The sequence below is a fragment of the Sylvia atricapilla genome, chromosome 2 (assembly GCF_009819655.1).
Source record: "Sylvia atricapilla isolate bSylAtr1 chromosome 2, bSylAtr1.pri, whole genome shotgun sequence".
NCBI classification, from domain to species: Eukaryota; Metazoa; Chordata; class Aves; order Passeriformes; family Sylviidae; genus Sylvia; species Sylvia atricapilla.
Window position 1 is genome coordinate 105,420,767 of NC_089141.1, and position 17,303 is coordinate 105,438,069.

Sequence of the window (17,303 nt, forward strand, 5' to 3'; positions counted from 1 at the left end):
GTAATCCAAAACTCTAAGATGCTGTACTAATGGATTAAAGAGAACAATGATGTGCATGCAAGATAATTTTAAGCATGGCATAAGTAAATAGAAAAGCTAAAGAATCTTGAAATTATAGAGAAGGCAAAAACTTTCTAAAGTACTCCCTGAAATAAACAGGAGAAACATCATTTGAATGCAGATGAATAATTCATCATTAATAATAACAACAGCAATGATGACAATGATGACTTCACCTTTGGGAATTACTGATCCTGCAAAGGCAGAATCAGAACTTGAAAGGAAAGTACAGTGCATAAATTTATGAAGCAGAGAAAAATGGAAATAAATATGACTTTTTCTTTGCCACCTCCATCTTGATACTTTCAATTTTACCTATGACAAAAGCTTTTTTTTTTTAAAGTTACTTCTTAAAAACCTAACGATTTTCCAATTCCCCTCAGAAGAACATGTATCTCAATGAGAACATGTATCTCAATCAAAGCTATGACTGGATAACAGTTCAATGTAGTGAGACTGAAAAGCAGAAGCACCTTAATGGAATTTAGTTAATTCACAGAGCCAGAGGACTGCTGGAATGAATCAGCTGCCACCTTGGAGCAGGGAGTATTCACTTACCTGACAATGACTGCCAGGTCTCCCTGGCCTCAGGGGGAATGGGAGGCTGACCAGGCTGCTCCCTAGAAATCTCTCTGACATAGCAGCAGTTAATTTCAAGATAATTAAATATAAAGTACAAAACCTCCTTTTTTCACCAGGGCATTACAAAAACTAAGAACCTCCTTGGGAAATCAGGTTATTCACATTTGAATCATTGCAGCATTGTCCATTCCACTCCCTTGTGTAGATATCTGAACAGTTTCAAGCATGGCCTGACCTTTTTTTTTTTTTTTTTTTTTTTTTTTTTTTTTTTTTTTTTTTTTTTTTTTTCTTTTTTTCTATATACCAATAATACCAATATTCTAGACATTATCTAAATGTGTCTGGGTAGAAGAGAGTTCTGGATATATCACATTTGAAATGATATGGATATACAGACATTCTAGACAGTAAGAAAAATATTTCTTAATATTTTATGAGGTTGCATCTCTTTCATAAACAGCACCACAAAATAATGTAAAAACCACAACCTAATAGGTTTCAGCATTTAAATTAGGTTTATAACTGGAAATTCTTATCAAATCATGGAGAAAAAACATGTAAGGAAATCTGAGTTACTCTTTAGTATTATTTTAGTGACAAATCTCCTGTGCAGCAGAGCGAAACTACTAAGCACTCTAAAATGTTAAAAGAAAAACAAAACAAAACTAAGCTGCTATCACTTTCAACAAAGCACAGTCAAAAACCTAACCAAATAAAAGTTATTTGAAGGAGACAATCCCCAAAATTAGAGAAAACTGTTTATGAGGGAAAAATTCCCTTGAAAAACAGAACAGCTAAATACCCTTTATCCACCAGAAAAGATAATGAAGCAATGGAAATAGCAAAAAACCCCAAACAAACCAACAACCCCCCCCCAAAAAAACAGCAAAACAACAAAACAAAACAAAACCAACCAAACAATCAAACAACCAAAAACAAACAAACAAACCCACAAAAAACAACAACAACAAAAACTCAGAAAACAAACCTCTTATGGTGGTCAAAAAACCCCCTCTATTTATCAAAAAAATAAACCTTAACCGTTAATCAAAAGGAGAAATCTTTTTAAATGCATGTAGATTTTATGTACAGGAAAAAAAGCATCAAATATTACAACTGATCTGTAATACATCATTCAGTCCTCAGGAGACTTTTCCATCTGTAGGAAATAATTAATTACAAATAATTTATGCAAATAAAGGATGGAAATATCTAAATTACTCTAACAAAATTTCCATGGTTTCTATTAAAGTAAGGGCTGAATAAAGACATGGGATATGACCCTTCTCTACAACACAAGAAAAGTAGTAACAACTGTCCAGGGCTCCATGCAATATTGATTTAGAGACTTCTGTTCTCTTGCACTACAGGAGACTGTCCCCAGCCTGTTCAATGCTTCCACCTCAGGACAGCTGTTCCTGCAGCTGGCCAGGCCTCTGGAGGAGCTTCCCGCAGCCCAGGAGGGGGAAGAAACACCCAGAAAGAATTTACTAAAGCCCACGGCATTACAGTTAACAGTTAACATTACAGTGAACACGATTTACCTCACCAGACAAATCAGCTGGTTAATTCATGACCTCTCACTACAGCAAAATTTGATGTGGCAAGGCAAATAATTCGGGAAGTTTAGATAAAGAAGAAATCATAAAGAAGCCAGTATTTACACTATATTTCTAATGGGAGAATAGCAACTCATTTCAGCATATAAAACATAGTCATATTAGTGGTTTTTTACATCTTGCCCACTGTTCATCTTGAATTTAGAGTAATGAAAAAACTTTTCACTCCTTGTGTTTAACTTCTACAATTCATTCATTCATCACTTGCTGTGGGACAGTTGCATTTTATTGCTTCTGTTCTCCCATGCATCATCACCTCTTCAGTTTGCATATGTGGACACATGCAAAATAACTACAGCAGTGTAGTAATGTAGTATTGAAAAAAACAATATCCAAGACTATCTGTGAAAGAATTTAGGAGGAATATTAGAGAGATCCACTAGAAGGAGCTAGTACTATGTCAGATTTCAAATCAGTACAGTAATTTAGAGATATCAGTGGTTTAAGGGGCAAATACTATCTTTGTTTTTGAGAATAGTTTAATTATTTCTTTTTTGTCTAATATTTTTTGTCTAATATTTTATTTCATAAACTAATACAGAAAGTGTACAGTAATTACTGATAAGCTATGTATCATTAATTAGAAATAGCTAACTTTCTATTTTGGTATAGCATTTTGCTCCTTCTGAAAAATTAACTTTACTAAAAATCTCACAGGTAATGTTGTAGCTGGCAGTCACGTGTTCTGTGTTGCAAATAAGAAAGAGTTGGCCACATGATGAGAAACTAGACATGCTAAGGTGACTACTCTCTTTGATGAGATTTATGGAGTTAAATCTTTATTCTGTGAAAATCTAGAGCAGATTCACTCCTGTAATTTAGCTGTCTTTCCTGTCTACTGACTGACAGAGATGGACTGCCTTGTCTCATAATCTAAATAAACAAAGACAGTTTTATGGTGGCAAAAAGTATCACTGAATCTATCCATAAACATACTATCAAGAGAAAGTTTGATGGCAGAACTAAACTGAGTGGTAGCTTTGCTTCTGAATAGTGTACCTTCCCTTGATTTCTTAACATAAAACACAGAATGATAATTTTTGAAAGACTAGTTCAATTGCAAAAAAGAGCACCTGAATTGCACTAGTGGTTTAGTATCACAAAAAACAAATATAAAACTGGGAAAGCAACATATAAACCCCTATTCTATGTGTGCTAGTCAGGCAAATTGACTTCTTGTCAAGAACACTTACTGGTCTGTAGCTGCTTTTCTCTGGCATGCATGTCAGCAAATATTTGTTTGAAATGGCTGGTAAAAGCAGCAAGGTCAGCATCTAGAAACACTGGTCCTTGTTCTTTCTCTTTGAGTGCTTGACTTTGTGCCTTTAGCCGCTCGATCTGAGGCTGCAGGGTTGACATTCGAATGATTTCATCCTGCATGTTCAAACAATAAAGAAAAAAGAAAATCAAGATACTGCTACCCAAGAAATGAAGCCACTAGTGCCATAAAATCACCACTGTTTCAGTGCACATTACACAACTATTTTGCTTCCAAATACATCCGTTACAATACAAATCAATTCAACATTTTAAAACTTTCCTCATGAATCAATACCTCTATTCCCAATAAAAACTGGTGACTGATATCACTGCTTAAAGTCACCTTAAAGTCACTTTCACAGGGCTTTATGCTCAAAGAAAATAAGAAAATCTGTACAGTCAATTTTCAAGCCTAAGGAACAGCCTTTTTCTGTGAAGCTGGGAAGAGAAGAACACCTCATGTAGCATAATCCTGAGCCCATGTCTGTTAGATTATGTACAGATTAAATAAAATGAAGTAGAAAAGGAGAGATAAAGATGTCCAGTGATTTCTAGCAGTAATATATTAGAGGCTGAGGTTAAGATTAGGATAGCACAGAGCAGTTGGAGGGGACTTTCAGGGAACATCTATTCCAATGGCCTGATTACTCCAGGGCTGACAAGTTAAAGCACGTTGATAAGAACATTTTTCAAATGGCTCCTAAAGACTGACAGGCTGCAGGCACTGACCACCTCTCCAGGAAGCCTTTTTGTTACATTCATTGAGCACCTTCCCACTTCAGTCTAAACCTCCCCTGGCACAGCTTAGAACCATTCCCATGTCCGTGGATACCAGGGAAAAGAGATCAGCACCTTCCTCTCCACTCCCGCTCTCAGGAAGCTGTAAAGAGCAATCAGGTTGTGCTGTCACACCTTGGATACACTGTGACATGTGCAGCTACAGAATATGAAAGAAATGTGCAAAGTAAGCCAAATGTACAGTGCATAGCAGAGATATTCAAAGAAAAGTTTTCTGTGTGTGAACAGAGACCTCTGTAGGTACAATGCCAGTTTGAAAATACCTGAAAATTGAAGTAGTAGCATAGATCTCAATTTGGGTTTCAATATTTTCTGCTTGAGAGCTTCTGGAGTCAGAGATTTCCTAAAGCCAAACTTCTAGAAGGATGTAATGAAATTTGTAATGCAATACTATACCATATATTCCTGTCAATTAATATTGGCTGGCAAGCTCCCCAACAAAAGAATTTTCTACAGAAAGAGAGAGAAGCAAACTTCTACAATGGTGCAGGCACACAAATAAAAACAATTAAGGAGAATTATAAGAGAACTGGTGTGACAGTTTTTGTACAACTATTGTGATTCTCCCATATTGTGACAGAAGAATCTTCATCCATTTGACTACACAAGTCCCACTGAACCAGAACACAGGGTATGTAAGAAGTAAAGTGGTCTTCAGAGGCAGAATTTTGGACTTGAAGACAATGTTCAGGCACAGATCCTTAATAGAGGTGATGAGCAACATTTTCTTAAGGAAGAACCAAAGACACAGATTTTTACATGAAAATGAAATATAAAAAAGATTTTAGGGCTACAGGTCCTTCTAAGTGTATAAGTATCTTAATAACTAAATATCTGGGGCAGAGTTTTAAAGACTCATATCCTGGCTTCGACTGCCTCTTTATTTCTTTACCAGTCTTTCCTTTCTTTGAACAAATATTTTCAATAATTGCTTTGTAAATCCAAGGAGTCTATTTACCATTTTTATAGTGAAATATCATAGGTCATAATCTGTCCCACTCTTGGAACACCTATGAAGCACAATATCATTAAAAAAAACCAAACCAAAACAAAAAAACACCAAAAAAAAAAAAAAAAAAACACCTTGAAGCAGAATCTCTAACCTTGCATCTTTCTAACTGAGTTTTTACTGTGGAAGGATCTGTTGCTGGTGTGGGTTGTGCTTTCAGCCAGTTCTCTGCAGTAATTGCTGTCTGCTCCAGTTGCTGCAGCTGGGTGTAGAAGTCAATGATGTTATTTTGGTACTCCAGCCATGCCAGCCTTTCACTCAGCAACTGACAGAACTCAATCCAGCGGCTCTTCAGCTGCTCAGAGGCTTGTCTAATGTTGTCAGGATTCAGGCCCTCTAGAAAAACAAGAGAAGAAGATGCTTAAAGATAAACAAGTCACAAAGAAAAGGAAAAAAAAAAAAAAAAGAAAAAAGTAGGATAGTTCAATAATTCAATCTCTCTATTTGAGAGCTCATAAATCCAGTTAATGATTTATCACCAAATAACAGTTCTGAATCTACAGATGTTACACATTAGTGGGGAAAGCATATCAAAGATATTTAAAGTTTCTGCCTGGGTGCTTTTGTTGCTATGGGAATGAATTACAAACTACATTAAAGTACAAGAATGGGAATAAAGCAGGAAGTGGAGATACAATACATAAAGCTAATTAAAAGTGCTATAAGAAATAACAAAATGCCTGACAGCTGGATTTTCAAAACTATGCCTGGACTGTAATTAGATTTTAATGTACAAGACTGTTTCTGGCTTTTCTTCTATAAAAAGACTAATTACAATTAATAGGAACTATATTCCATAGTTATTTAGAGGTTTCTGATAATCCAACCCATATATTTTGCATTATACATTATTTTAAACATATCATAAACACTAAGAAATAAACAAAGTACCAGATCAAGCCTCCAGCCTAAGCCAGTCCTGAGTGTCCAACCATGACCATGATGAGACAGTAAGAGAGCCAAGAGATCATAGGTGATGCTTCTCTATAGTTACTTTCAAAGGGCTTGGTTTCTCTGATGTAGTTTGCCTATTTCTGTCTGTTGTTTAATAATCATGCTTATATTAAAGTTCATAAAATAAAACTGACTTTAGTTATTTGCCAAATATATCACCTTAGTCATCTGCCAAATTTGCCCTAAACCACTACAACTGACAAGGTAAATATCTAGAAAAATTAAAAGGTAAAAGGAAGGAACTCTCTTCACTTTCTGTGAAGAAAGTAATGCAATACATACGAAAAGATAAGAAAATTTTTCTTAAATAACATAATTCATAAACACTTTGTAAATTTAAGTCAGCTTGACTTCAAAATAATATTAACTTAATAATTTCATTTATGTTTCAATGGAAGTTTATATGTAGACCCTAACGTTTTTTTTAATTGCAACGACATGTAATGATACAGATGGCAATAGGGCCAACGTTGATTTCAAAATGAGTAAAATTTCTCAAATCATTGAGCAGTGCCATATGCTTAAAAACACTTTTAATAACATCATGACATATCATACAATAGCCAACCACTTAAACAGAAGCTATGTTTTTATCAAAATAATAGAGTACTTTTCTTTAAAACAAGTTTAAAAACTAGTGAGACAAAAGCCTTCCATGCTCCACTTCTGCAATCTTTGATACACTACTGATATCAGTTTTCTGATTTGCAATGTGGACTCAAAATCTACAGGAAAATTTCTTAGCAGGATTAAAAAATAGTAAAGTTCATGGCAAGGTTGGAAGATAGGACATAGGAAATAGAGTCCTAATTACAATTAAATGCAGTAACAAAAAATACTAAAAAACACTACAATTTTTTTATAATAAAATATTATAAGGAATGACTATAATGCATGCTATATGGTAAACCACACTAAATGATAATCAGGCATCATGTCTCTTGTGGAGCACCATAGTGCTCTGGCAAATCCTGTTCTGGATCCAGCTCAGAGTATTTCATTCAGAGTTGCTTGGAAACAGCCCACTTGGAAACAGACTGTGCAGTACCTGATAGCAGTTCTCTGGATATGCTTTTTCTCTGGGACAATGCCCCAGCCAAACAAATGGTACAGCATTTCAAAAAGCAAAACTATTGGAAAAATAGAAAGCCCAGTACTACTGGGAGATAATGGCAACTGTGGTGGTTGGAGCAGCTTCACTTCCATATTATATCAAAAAACTGAAGAGCACATTTTAAGGACTGAGCAAGAATATAAAATGAACCTTGAAGTATAAAGAGGTAAAAAAGGATTTTGACACATCTTAATAAAATCCAAAAGTGATCCTGTCTCCTGTGAGTGTGTGTGTGCATCTGGAGATGTGGTAGCATAACTACATTTTCTGGATGTGTAATGTCTAATGAGCATGTGAAGAGGCAGAATAAACCTGAATGGCACAGCACATATGAACAGCAGCAATCACAGACAACCAGGCACACAGATACTAAATCTTAACAACAGCAAGAACAAACATATGTAGAGACAATAAGACTTTAACTATGCTGTATTTCAACAATTGTTTCTGTTGTGAGTTTGGTATAAAAATGCTGTATATTCATAACAGAGAGGAGATTATCTTTGCCACTGTGTTCATTACTATCTCTGAACCTGGAAGACAATGTTTGTGAGTTTGGCAGACTAGGCATAAAAAGATCACTTTATTTATTCCTTCTTTCCTTTCTTTTCAGCTGCCACATCTCCCAAGTACCCTTAGGTAAGATAATGATTACCAGAAGTGCAGTCATGGATTCTCCACACATAATAATACTTTCCACTGCAATATTTTCTCCTAGGATTCAGAGGACTGTATTTCAGATGAAAATCTAGATTCACCAGATCCTCCTTTTTTATTTTGCTCATATGTCCCTCTTCATATGATACACTTAAATGTGTGAAAATAGCCACTGTTATTCAATGTTCCTTTAATTTTTTAATTAACATCTAACCTTTGAGTCTAAATGTTATTTCATAAATACATAGAGAAAGAAATTATTTTGTTCTTCATGTTCCTGAAGTGGACAATACAAAACTGGTTTATGCAGAGTCACATTTGGTAAAATATTGCAGAGATGCACCTTCATTAGGCAGAATATCCTACTGAAAGGAAGCTAAAATCTCCATAACCTGTGTTTTTAAAACTCTTATTTCTCAGTCCATTCAGATAAAGCAAAATTGTTCATCAGATCCCAGCATGTCATTTCCAGAAGGATGTAATAAAATGGCTGTTACTTGCACTTGAGATCATTTGGGCAAGTTTGACCCACTGGTGAAAATCAAGAATTTCACAGAATCATGGAATTGTTGGGGTTGGAAGAGACTTCTGGAGATCACCCAGCCCAACCCCCATGCCAGGGCAGGGTCACCCCGGGAAGGTGACACAGGAATGTGTCCAGAGAGGGACATTCCCTGGGCAGCACTGCGTTCCAGTGCTCTGCCACCCCCAAAGTAAAGAAATTCTTCCTAGCTGAGGTGGAACTTCCTGTGTTTTACTTTATTACTCTTTAATAAACTCCATTATTCTTTGTCCTGTTTGAAACTTTCTTCTGTGATAACTACTGATTTCTTCATTAACTTAAGCAACTTTACATACCAGAAGTGTAGAAGCAGGCAAAGAAACAATATAGAACCCATTTTCTGGTAAAACGTTATTTTATGAATAATTGTTGGTTCATAATCTTTTCATGTTTCACATTCTAAAAGCTTCTGGCATAATAATTGTATAAATATACTGTACCCAGAGGAAACAGATCATTATCTGAAGTGCATCCATTAATTTTATTACCTTGTATACTGCACATAACAAATTGTGCCTGAATATTTTTAATTGTGCAGCACCTTACATGCAAGTGCTTTGGAATTGCCACTTAGTATGAAATATATCTTGTTAAGTGCATCTGTCATTTGCACAGTTCTGTGATAGAATAATGTAATATTATTTGGTTTTTTATAGCTTTCTACTCTTGTGTAACTTACAAGATAATGTATTTCTTCCACAGAATGGTGGCAATTCAAAATTACATGTTTTATTGCAACAAATTGATTTGTATTCACTTTAATGCTTCCTGTCAAAATTCTCTGATTATTCATTTTGATGTCCTGTTTATTTTGTTCTAAACTCCTGTAATAGCCAAGTGTCCACTCAAACTGCTAAACCGCTTCACTTATGCATCAACAGATTTTTCATTCTATTTTATAATACAATTTAGTAAAGAAAAACAAAACAGGTTTTTGTTTCCTAGAAACACTGGTAAACAGAATACATAAGCTTTCGTTCATTAAACTCATCAGACTTCTTGGAAAGCATGAGCAAGGACAGGCAGAGCACAGCCCATGTGGGTGGTTGGATATAGAAGCATCCACCAAAACCATCAATGATTCTCCTTGTGATAGGAGAATCAAATTGCAATCTCCAGACACCCTGCCTAAACACAGCTATGCTGTGGGAGAGGGCAGATATTTCCAGTGTGAAATACTTTTGCTGATAGTGGCTGACAGTGTTTACATAAGGCTAGAGGAGCGTCCTGTGTAAATGTTTCCTCAGAATATTTCCCCCTGCTATGAAAAAAAAAGTAAATTAAACCCTAAACAAGCCAGTCCAATTCTCTCCAGAATCCTGTGGTGTGATTTTTGTGCTTTTTGGGGGTTTTAGTGTGTTTTTTCTTTTTTTTAGTTTTGTTTTGTTTGTTTATTTGTTTACTTATTCCTTCTCCTACCTATCACAGGAAAAAAGAAAAAAGAAAAAAGAAAAAAAAAAAAAAAAAAAAAGAAAGAAAAAAAAAAAGATACAACAATGGAGATCACCACCAGTCTGAACTCGCCTTCTAATCCACCAGAGATCTCATCTTTTTAGACTCTTCATCTGTTACACAGAATCTCGTTTATGAGCAAAGAGAAAGAATATTTTACATATTAAGTAAAACCAGGAATTCAGTGCCAGCATAATTGGAATCATAAGGAATCTAATTAGTCCAGATCTAATTGACACAGAATAAGTAAAAATTAACAATACAATTAAAATTGTCATCACTTGACTTCTAAACTGATCTATGCCTTAAATCTGTTTGCCTTGTGTGGTCTTTTAATTACAGATTATACTGCAAATGCATGACGATCATCAATGCAATCACTGACTCATTTTCCTGAAGAGGAAAAATGAGAGCATCATCATTTTTGATCCATAAGTTGTGGTAGTTAGAAAGGCTTTTCATTAAAACAACATAGTACATCTTCCTTCCACTAGATGTTAAACTGCAGATCTCTCACAAATCCATACAGGCACATGAATTACTTTTAGTTCCTTCCCATTTTATGGAAAAGAGTTCCAGCACTGGAACAGGAAGGTTTGAAGGAATAGGCTGTTCCACTAAACATTATTTGAGATTCAGCAAATGTTTTTTCTTGTTCTTAGTAAATATAACAACAACAACAACAACAAAATTACCTTACACAAGACACAAACTAGAAACTTACTTGAAATACTGTGGAAAATATAAAGCTGAGTAACTCTATTACAGTTAGAGATGAAGTTTTAAAGTTAAGTTAATGTTTTTACTTAACTTTTAGTTCAGTTTCAGTTGAACTAAATTGCAACCATTAATCGCAATTAGATCACAATGATTGGAAGAAAAGATAAATAGAAAATATTCAAAAGTATGTTGTATTCAAATTCATGGCTTTACAATGGCAGTTAACTTCCTCTAGCCTCAAGGAGTAACTTGGAGCATCTCACAAGATACTCCATTTGCCAATTCTTTGTTAAAATCATCTCACAGTTCTCACCAACTAACGTTAACTTTTTGTTCTACTCTCTGCTGCTGGTAATTACTGCATTAATTAACCATTCCAAATGCTATCCTTCAAACTGCCTTTGCATTAGTGGAGCAGCTGAAAGCCCCATAAATATCCAAGGTTTCAAGTCCAGAGGAATTGTTTCTCTTTTCAAAGGGATTGTTTCCTCCCTAAAGCCATGACAATAAGAGATCTTCATTTTCACAGCCAATTAACCTGTCAGACACACTAGAACATTTTTGCTACCAGGGCTACTACAATAAATTGCATGACACAGACCTCAGAGCAGCTGACAAAGTTGAAGAAGTTGATAAAGTCATGCTGATAGTCTGCCCTGTGACTGCCACCCAGTTGGAAGATGTGCTTCCCAAAAATCAGATGTGATTTGAGAAATACTGGAAATATTTACATACACATCTAGCCACATGTAAACTGTGAATAAGAATGGACCCATGGACTGAGGGTGAGAAAAACAGAGTCTTGAGTAAAAACCCCATGAGAATAATTAAGACAGAATTTAGTCTACTTGATATGTGACAGGGTAGGCACCATAGTGCAATGTAAGCATCATTTAAGATAGTAGTAAGAAAGTACAACACAATCCAAAGAAAATGAACTGGAATTCTTCAGCTGCAGGTCTGCACTGGTCCAATCAAAGAGTGGGGAATGGCTAAATATGCCCTAGACAGATTCTGCCCAAAATAGGAACCTCAATGTGTCAGCATGCAAATTTCAGACACTTCCCTAAAAGTCATGTACAACCAGTTCTCTGAGGCAGAAAACACTTAAAAAAAAAAAATCCAAACTTTTTATATAATCAATAATGGGAAAGTGCCCAAATTATTTCAAACATGGTGCAGATGTTACCAGACTGTCTTCAGTCTATTCTCACAGAGAGCCTGGGAAAGGACTCATTGCAGCAATTGTTACAGTAATGATATTAAATATGTCCTACACAATAATATGGTCTCTTTTAAAACTTCACACCTTCATACTTAAGCAAAGTCATCATAGGATTCCACCAAATTTCTTTAGCTTGACCAGTTAGTACCTCAGACTTAAACCATTTCACTTTCAGCAATTTAATTATTGGTTATTCCTTGTAACAATTTAAAATAAAAAATATGTTCCAAATATCAGGTTATTCAGCATCTGTATTTCAGTAACCGTATCAGTATGATGGATGTTGGCCCATGTTAATTATTGATAGCAAGGCAAGACATTCTTTGATATTAAGAACAATGGTATGAGTTACAGTACTTTCATTTACATTTGGTTTTTGTTTTTCCCTTGTTTAAAGGTTCAAAAGAATGGCTTAATGTAATAATTTGTTTGGGTAAAAAAAACCCCAAACAAACAAGACAAAACCCTTGCACCTATTTTTCTTTGTTCAAGAGTTGTATAAATTTTGACAATTACTATCTTCGAAAAACCAAATGCCAAATTTCTTTTTTTCAAATCCCAATAAAGTGTTATATTTTCTATCATACAGAACATTACAGAAATATGTATATTACAGAACATACATTGTATATTAAAATTCAGGAAGTATTTTTCCACAACTGGTTAAAGTAATGCCTTTGGAGCTGTCTAACTCAGATGTGTTAATGTACTTCAAAGCTTAGAGAACTCAGAAAATAAGATTACAACTTAAGTCTCTGCACAGAACCGATTGTTAATATACAATTCATTACTGTGAGTTTCTAACACATTTCTTTGCATAGTCCTAAAGTGGTAATACTTCTTTTCTCTTCTAATTAACAGATATAACACTCAGAAATAATAAAAGAAATATGAGGCAATATCACTTTACCGTTCCATTTAGACAGTATGTGCTAATATAATTCTTGTGATAAACATGAACCTGTTCGTTTATCAAATCCCTAAGAAGATTATCTCAAGCAACTCCCATGTAATTACCATTCACCATCTGTTCCACCAGGGCCTCAGCTGATCTGCTGGCATCTTGCAGTTTTCTGTACTTCTCGGGCTTTTCTCGCTGGATGGCCTGCAGCACGACAGGAAAGGTGATTATTTCAACAGAGGGGTTTTGAACAAGAAAGTAATTAATCTCAGTGATGTCTTCTGATTTCTTGAGAGTTTTTAAACCCATCATATTGCCCTGATTGCCCCCTGATTTGCAATGAAAGCAGCAGGTACCATAACCCACCAGGAAGGGAGTCAAAGTCAAAGCCAAATACAAAAACTGAGAGACAGAACACAACAGAGCTGAAAAATGACACAAATGTAAAATCAGTATTTTACTCACACATTAAAGACACAGAAAGTAAGAGCTATTTGAAGCACAATATTTCAGAAAGAAAATATTCATTCAACAGAAATGCCTTGTGGAAGAATAGATTTGCTCCTTTTCATGGTAAAAGCAACAATTGACCATTCTCACCAAATCACAGGGATTCACAGCATTCTACAGTATCAAACCCATACAAAATCTGGCTTTTTATAGTACTATTTTGTTTGATAACAAAAAACCAACTGCAAAATGCATATATAAGACCACATGCAGCAGACACCCATATATGGGTTATTAAGAAGAAGAATTAACTGCAGATTTAATACAGGCTTCTCATTATGTATTGTACTTAATACTCTTGACTCACTTTTCTGTACACAAAAATTGCTCACTAATGTTCAGACCAGCAAGTAAGGCCTAGAAAAGGCAAGCTGCTAAAATTAGAAGATATAGTAGGAATCTAAATTTAAATATCATTTTGGGTCAGTAGTAATACTGGTGGAAAGTGAACTCATTTTAGATCTGAGAGCACATCAATGCTGTCTTGTAATTAAAACCATGAAACCACTTCATTGATTTTAAACTAAATTAATTGCATAATTTAGGTGTAATTTAGAAGCTCAAAGATACAACACGAGCCCACAGTCAAGTTTGATACCAAAAATAAAACAGACTACACATCTCCCAGAGATCTGACCAACACAGTGTCCCATAAATCAAGCCCTTTGCTTTCCTGCAGCAGATACACACACACAAGAGGGTATATCCCCCCAAATCCTACACAATGTATTTGGAAACATAACACTTGGCCCTAGTTGCAGTTTCCCAGGTTGGCTGACCCCACTGGGCTTCCCTGTCACCATTTATTTCCACAGCAAAGGTAGATGCTGCATGACTTCAAAAAGGTTCCTTAAACTGAAAAGAAAGCTCAAATTGGTGTCTAAGAATGCATTTCGTAAAATAACCTTATACAATTAAATTTGGAACTACTATCTTTCAAACAGATTATTACATCCATATGGAATGAACAAAAACACCTTTGAATGAACTCTCTTAATAAAATAACTATCAAAATGTGATGTTTAAAACATCTTCAGTTTTACAAGCAGCTCCCTGGAAGACTTCGTATGTGAGGAGACACAGAAACTTGTGTGAGAAATTTTCAATTAAATTCACACTTTTCCTCAGCCTACCTACAACTGCTATTCATTTGTGCATGCAGAAATTGTTAAACAGCAGGCTTTCTAACAATATCTCCAAGATCCCTTTTAATACTGTAACTAAAACAATTTTGGATAAATAAAATATATAAAGAAAATAAATTTAGAGAACAGTGAAGTATTTTGTACCTTAGAAACATACCTTTAACACATAACTAAATGACCATTGAAATATTATGAAGTTTAATCCCAATAAGTTACAGACGACTGAATTATCTCTCATTTTTGTAGGTCAATAAAATCTTATACCATTCTACGGAACAATTTAACTATTTCCCAAATTAAAAAAGTAAATTAACTCTCTGCAGAGTTCCAGAATCTCTTACACAATCTTAAGTAATAATACTCTGTCTATAATGCCAGATATAATTAACATGAGAATAACTACTGAGAACTCAAAGGAATCATTAAAACACTAAAATATACTGAAAATAATTTTACTCCGTCTGTAACACCAGGTGTGCAATCATCATGTGTATAACTGTAGTGAGCAGAAACAAATCATAAAAAAGTTCATATAATATGCTAAAACTTATCTTCTTAAAATATAAAAAATGATATGACATAAAAGCTTGTGGAAGTCAACTCTTCCCTGCCCAGCATATGCTATGTGTGCAGGAAAACATGGAGAAATGTCTGCTTCTCTCCTGAAAAATTCAAGTTCCCAGGTCCTGGTAGAAAATATAAGAACTATGTGTGGGGTCCTTAAATAAACATAAAATATTTTGCACATATCAAACTTTCTGTCAGCAATTTTTCTCCATTCATTTTTATGTAATTGACATAGATTATGCAAATGAAGGTCTAACTCTGGTTACGGGAGAAACACACACAGGAAGCAGGGTGATAACCAAAGGAGGAGAGACAGAACTCTTGGTCCCGCACAAAGAGAAATGATGTGATGTGGGGAGAAAGGAGGAAATTCACTCCAGGTACTCAAAACACTGACCACATGTTCCTGCCATTAGTCTGTACACTTTGCCAAACCTGCAAATTGTGTCTTGGGTTTTTAAGATCCTCAGAAGAAATACTTCCATAACCCTGTATCAAGTGCCTAGAAATGAATGGAGTAGTCCTGGGAAACACTCTCATTTATCTCTTTGGCTCTGTTTTCTCCATTTTCTTTTTTTACTGAAGGGGACGATACTGTTGATCCAGGTTCATTTATGGCACAGTAGAATGGGACAATTTTAAAGGGATTTGTGAAGTTTTGAAACTTAAATTCTTTACATTGTAATAGACACTTTTTGACAATAGTGGCTAAGCCACATCAAAATATCCCAAATATATAACCTCTCCCCTTTTTAAACTCTCTTTGCTTTCTGTAAAAGATTTTTCAGAAAAAAACCAAACCAAACCAACAAACAATATTAGAGGGAAAGGTTAACTTTACACACTTTTTTCCAAGCAGAGATTAATTCTCTTTTGGACTACCTTGCAACAGACAATGCAAATGCATTATATTCCAGTTTTAATTGACTGGAAAACATTATAAATTCACCTTTAGCTAGCCAAAGGCAAAGGGGCTATTTTTACAAATCTAAACATTTTATTTGACCTTGAGATTTTAGCTCGCAGTTAATGACTTCATAACCTAGAAAATACTGATGGCTGGAGAAATTTGAATGTTATTCATATATCAAATCAACATGCTTCCTTGAGAGCTCTGTGAAAGGATGCAGGGTGGCAGCATCCCCTGACCTCCTGTGATGGTGACCCATCACCCCTGAGGGCAGAGCTGCCAAAATTATCATCACCACCTCTGACAGTGATTCAGCTCTCAAATATCCACGCCCAACAGAGCATGCCTGGAAAAGGTCACTGAAACAAAACAAACATATGAGAATGGGGCTTCTGAGAATGCCAAGAGAACAAATTTAATTGTCTAGGATATCTGACATTTTCCCTTACAGCTGTTCCTTGTGTTTATCTTTGATCCTGAATTTCTAGGTGCCTCTTCTTGGCAAACCAAAACTCCTTTCAAGCATTTTTATTTCCAGTTTCTTGTTGGATAGTATCATATCTAATTTACTAAATAGGATTTACTACCTGTAATTGTGGAGGTTTTTTGCACTTGAACCTTCACATATTTCAAGTTGCAATACTGAGAGCTCATTATAGCTTAGAAAAACATAGAAGTCCTGAGTCATTCTTAGGTCTGATTTTAGTAAAATACACATGCTAAGTGCAGAATATTTATGGTGGGATGCAGTATAAAAATATTTACTACATTAATGCTTGGATGTCTTTTTTTTATTTAGGAGTATGGCTGTTCAGAAATGAAACTTCTGTTCTTATGGCTTTGCAGTCTCCCTGCCCAGGTAAGGTAAATATCTTTCTTCTGTATCAGGGAAGGGATATAAATATTTTTCTTCTCCCCAGACATAGGAATGGACTTTTTGCACATATCTAATATATTCAAGCTACATAATACATCTGCCAAAGGCTAATTTCCTGCCAGGATCTGAAGCAGCTGGCTTAGCAAACAGAGTCACTGCATTTCATCCAGCCTTCTCTTGGCTCTGTCTCCCCCAGGATTCCTCTGAGCTGGGATGGGAGCAAGCTTTTGCACTTTATGAATCATCAGTGATGGCAAAAGAGATTTCCTTGTGGATTTCATTTCCGACATCTCTGTCCCTCTATGATGCAGCAGATGCACTTCCACTTAATCTTATGGAAGTGGCCTCTCATCCATGAAAAATGATGGGCAGGAGCAAGCT

At 35.3% G+C, this 17,303-nt stretch overlaps 1 protein-coding gene across 9 annotated transcripts in view; it reads right to left on the bottom strand.

Annotated features, from left to right (window-relative positions):
- Window positions 1–17,303, bottom strand: part of DMD (dystrophin) — a 978,823-nt gene that overhangs the window by 656,533 nt on the left and 304,987 nt on the right. For all 9 annotated transcript variants that reach the window (XM_066314017.1, XM_066314023.1, XM_066314021.1 and 6 more), the window contains 3 exons: window positions 13,030–13,117; window positions 5,423–5,664; window positions 3,455–3,635 (listed from right to left, as the gene is read on the bottom strand). In XM_066314017.1, the coding sequence (XP_066170114.1) occupies window positions 3,455–3,635; window positions 5,423–5,664; window positions 13,030–13,117 (511 nt within the window). The remainder of the gene's footprint in view (window positions 1–3,454; window positions 3,636–5,422; window positions 5,665–13,029; window positions 13,118–17,303) is intronic.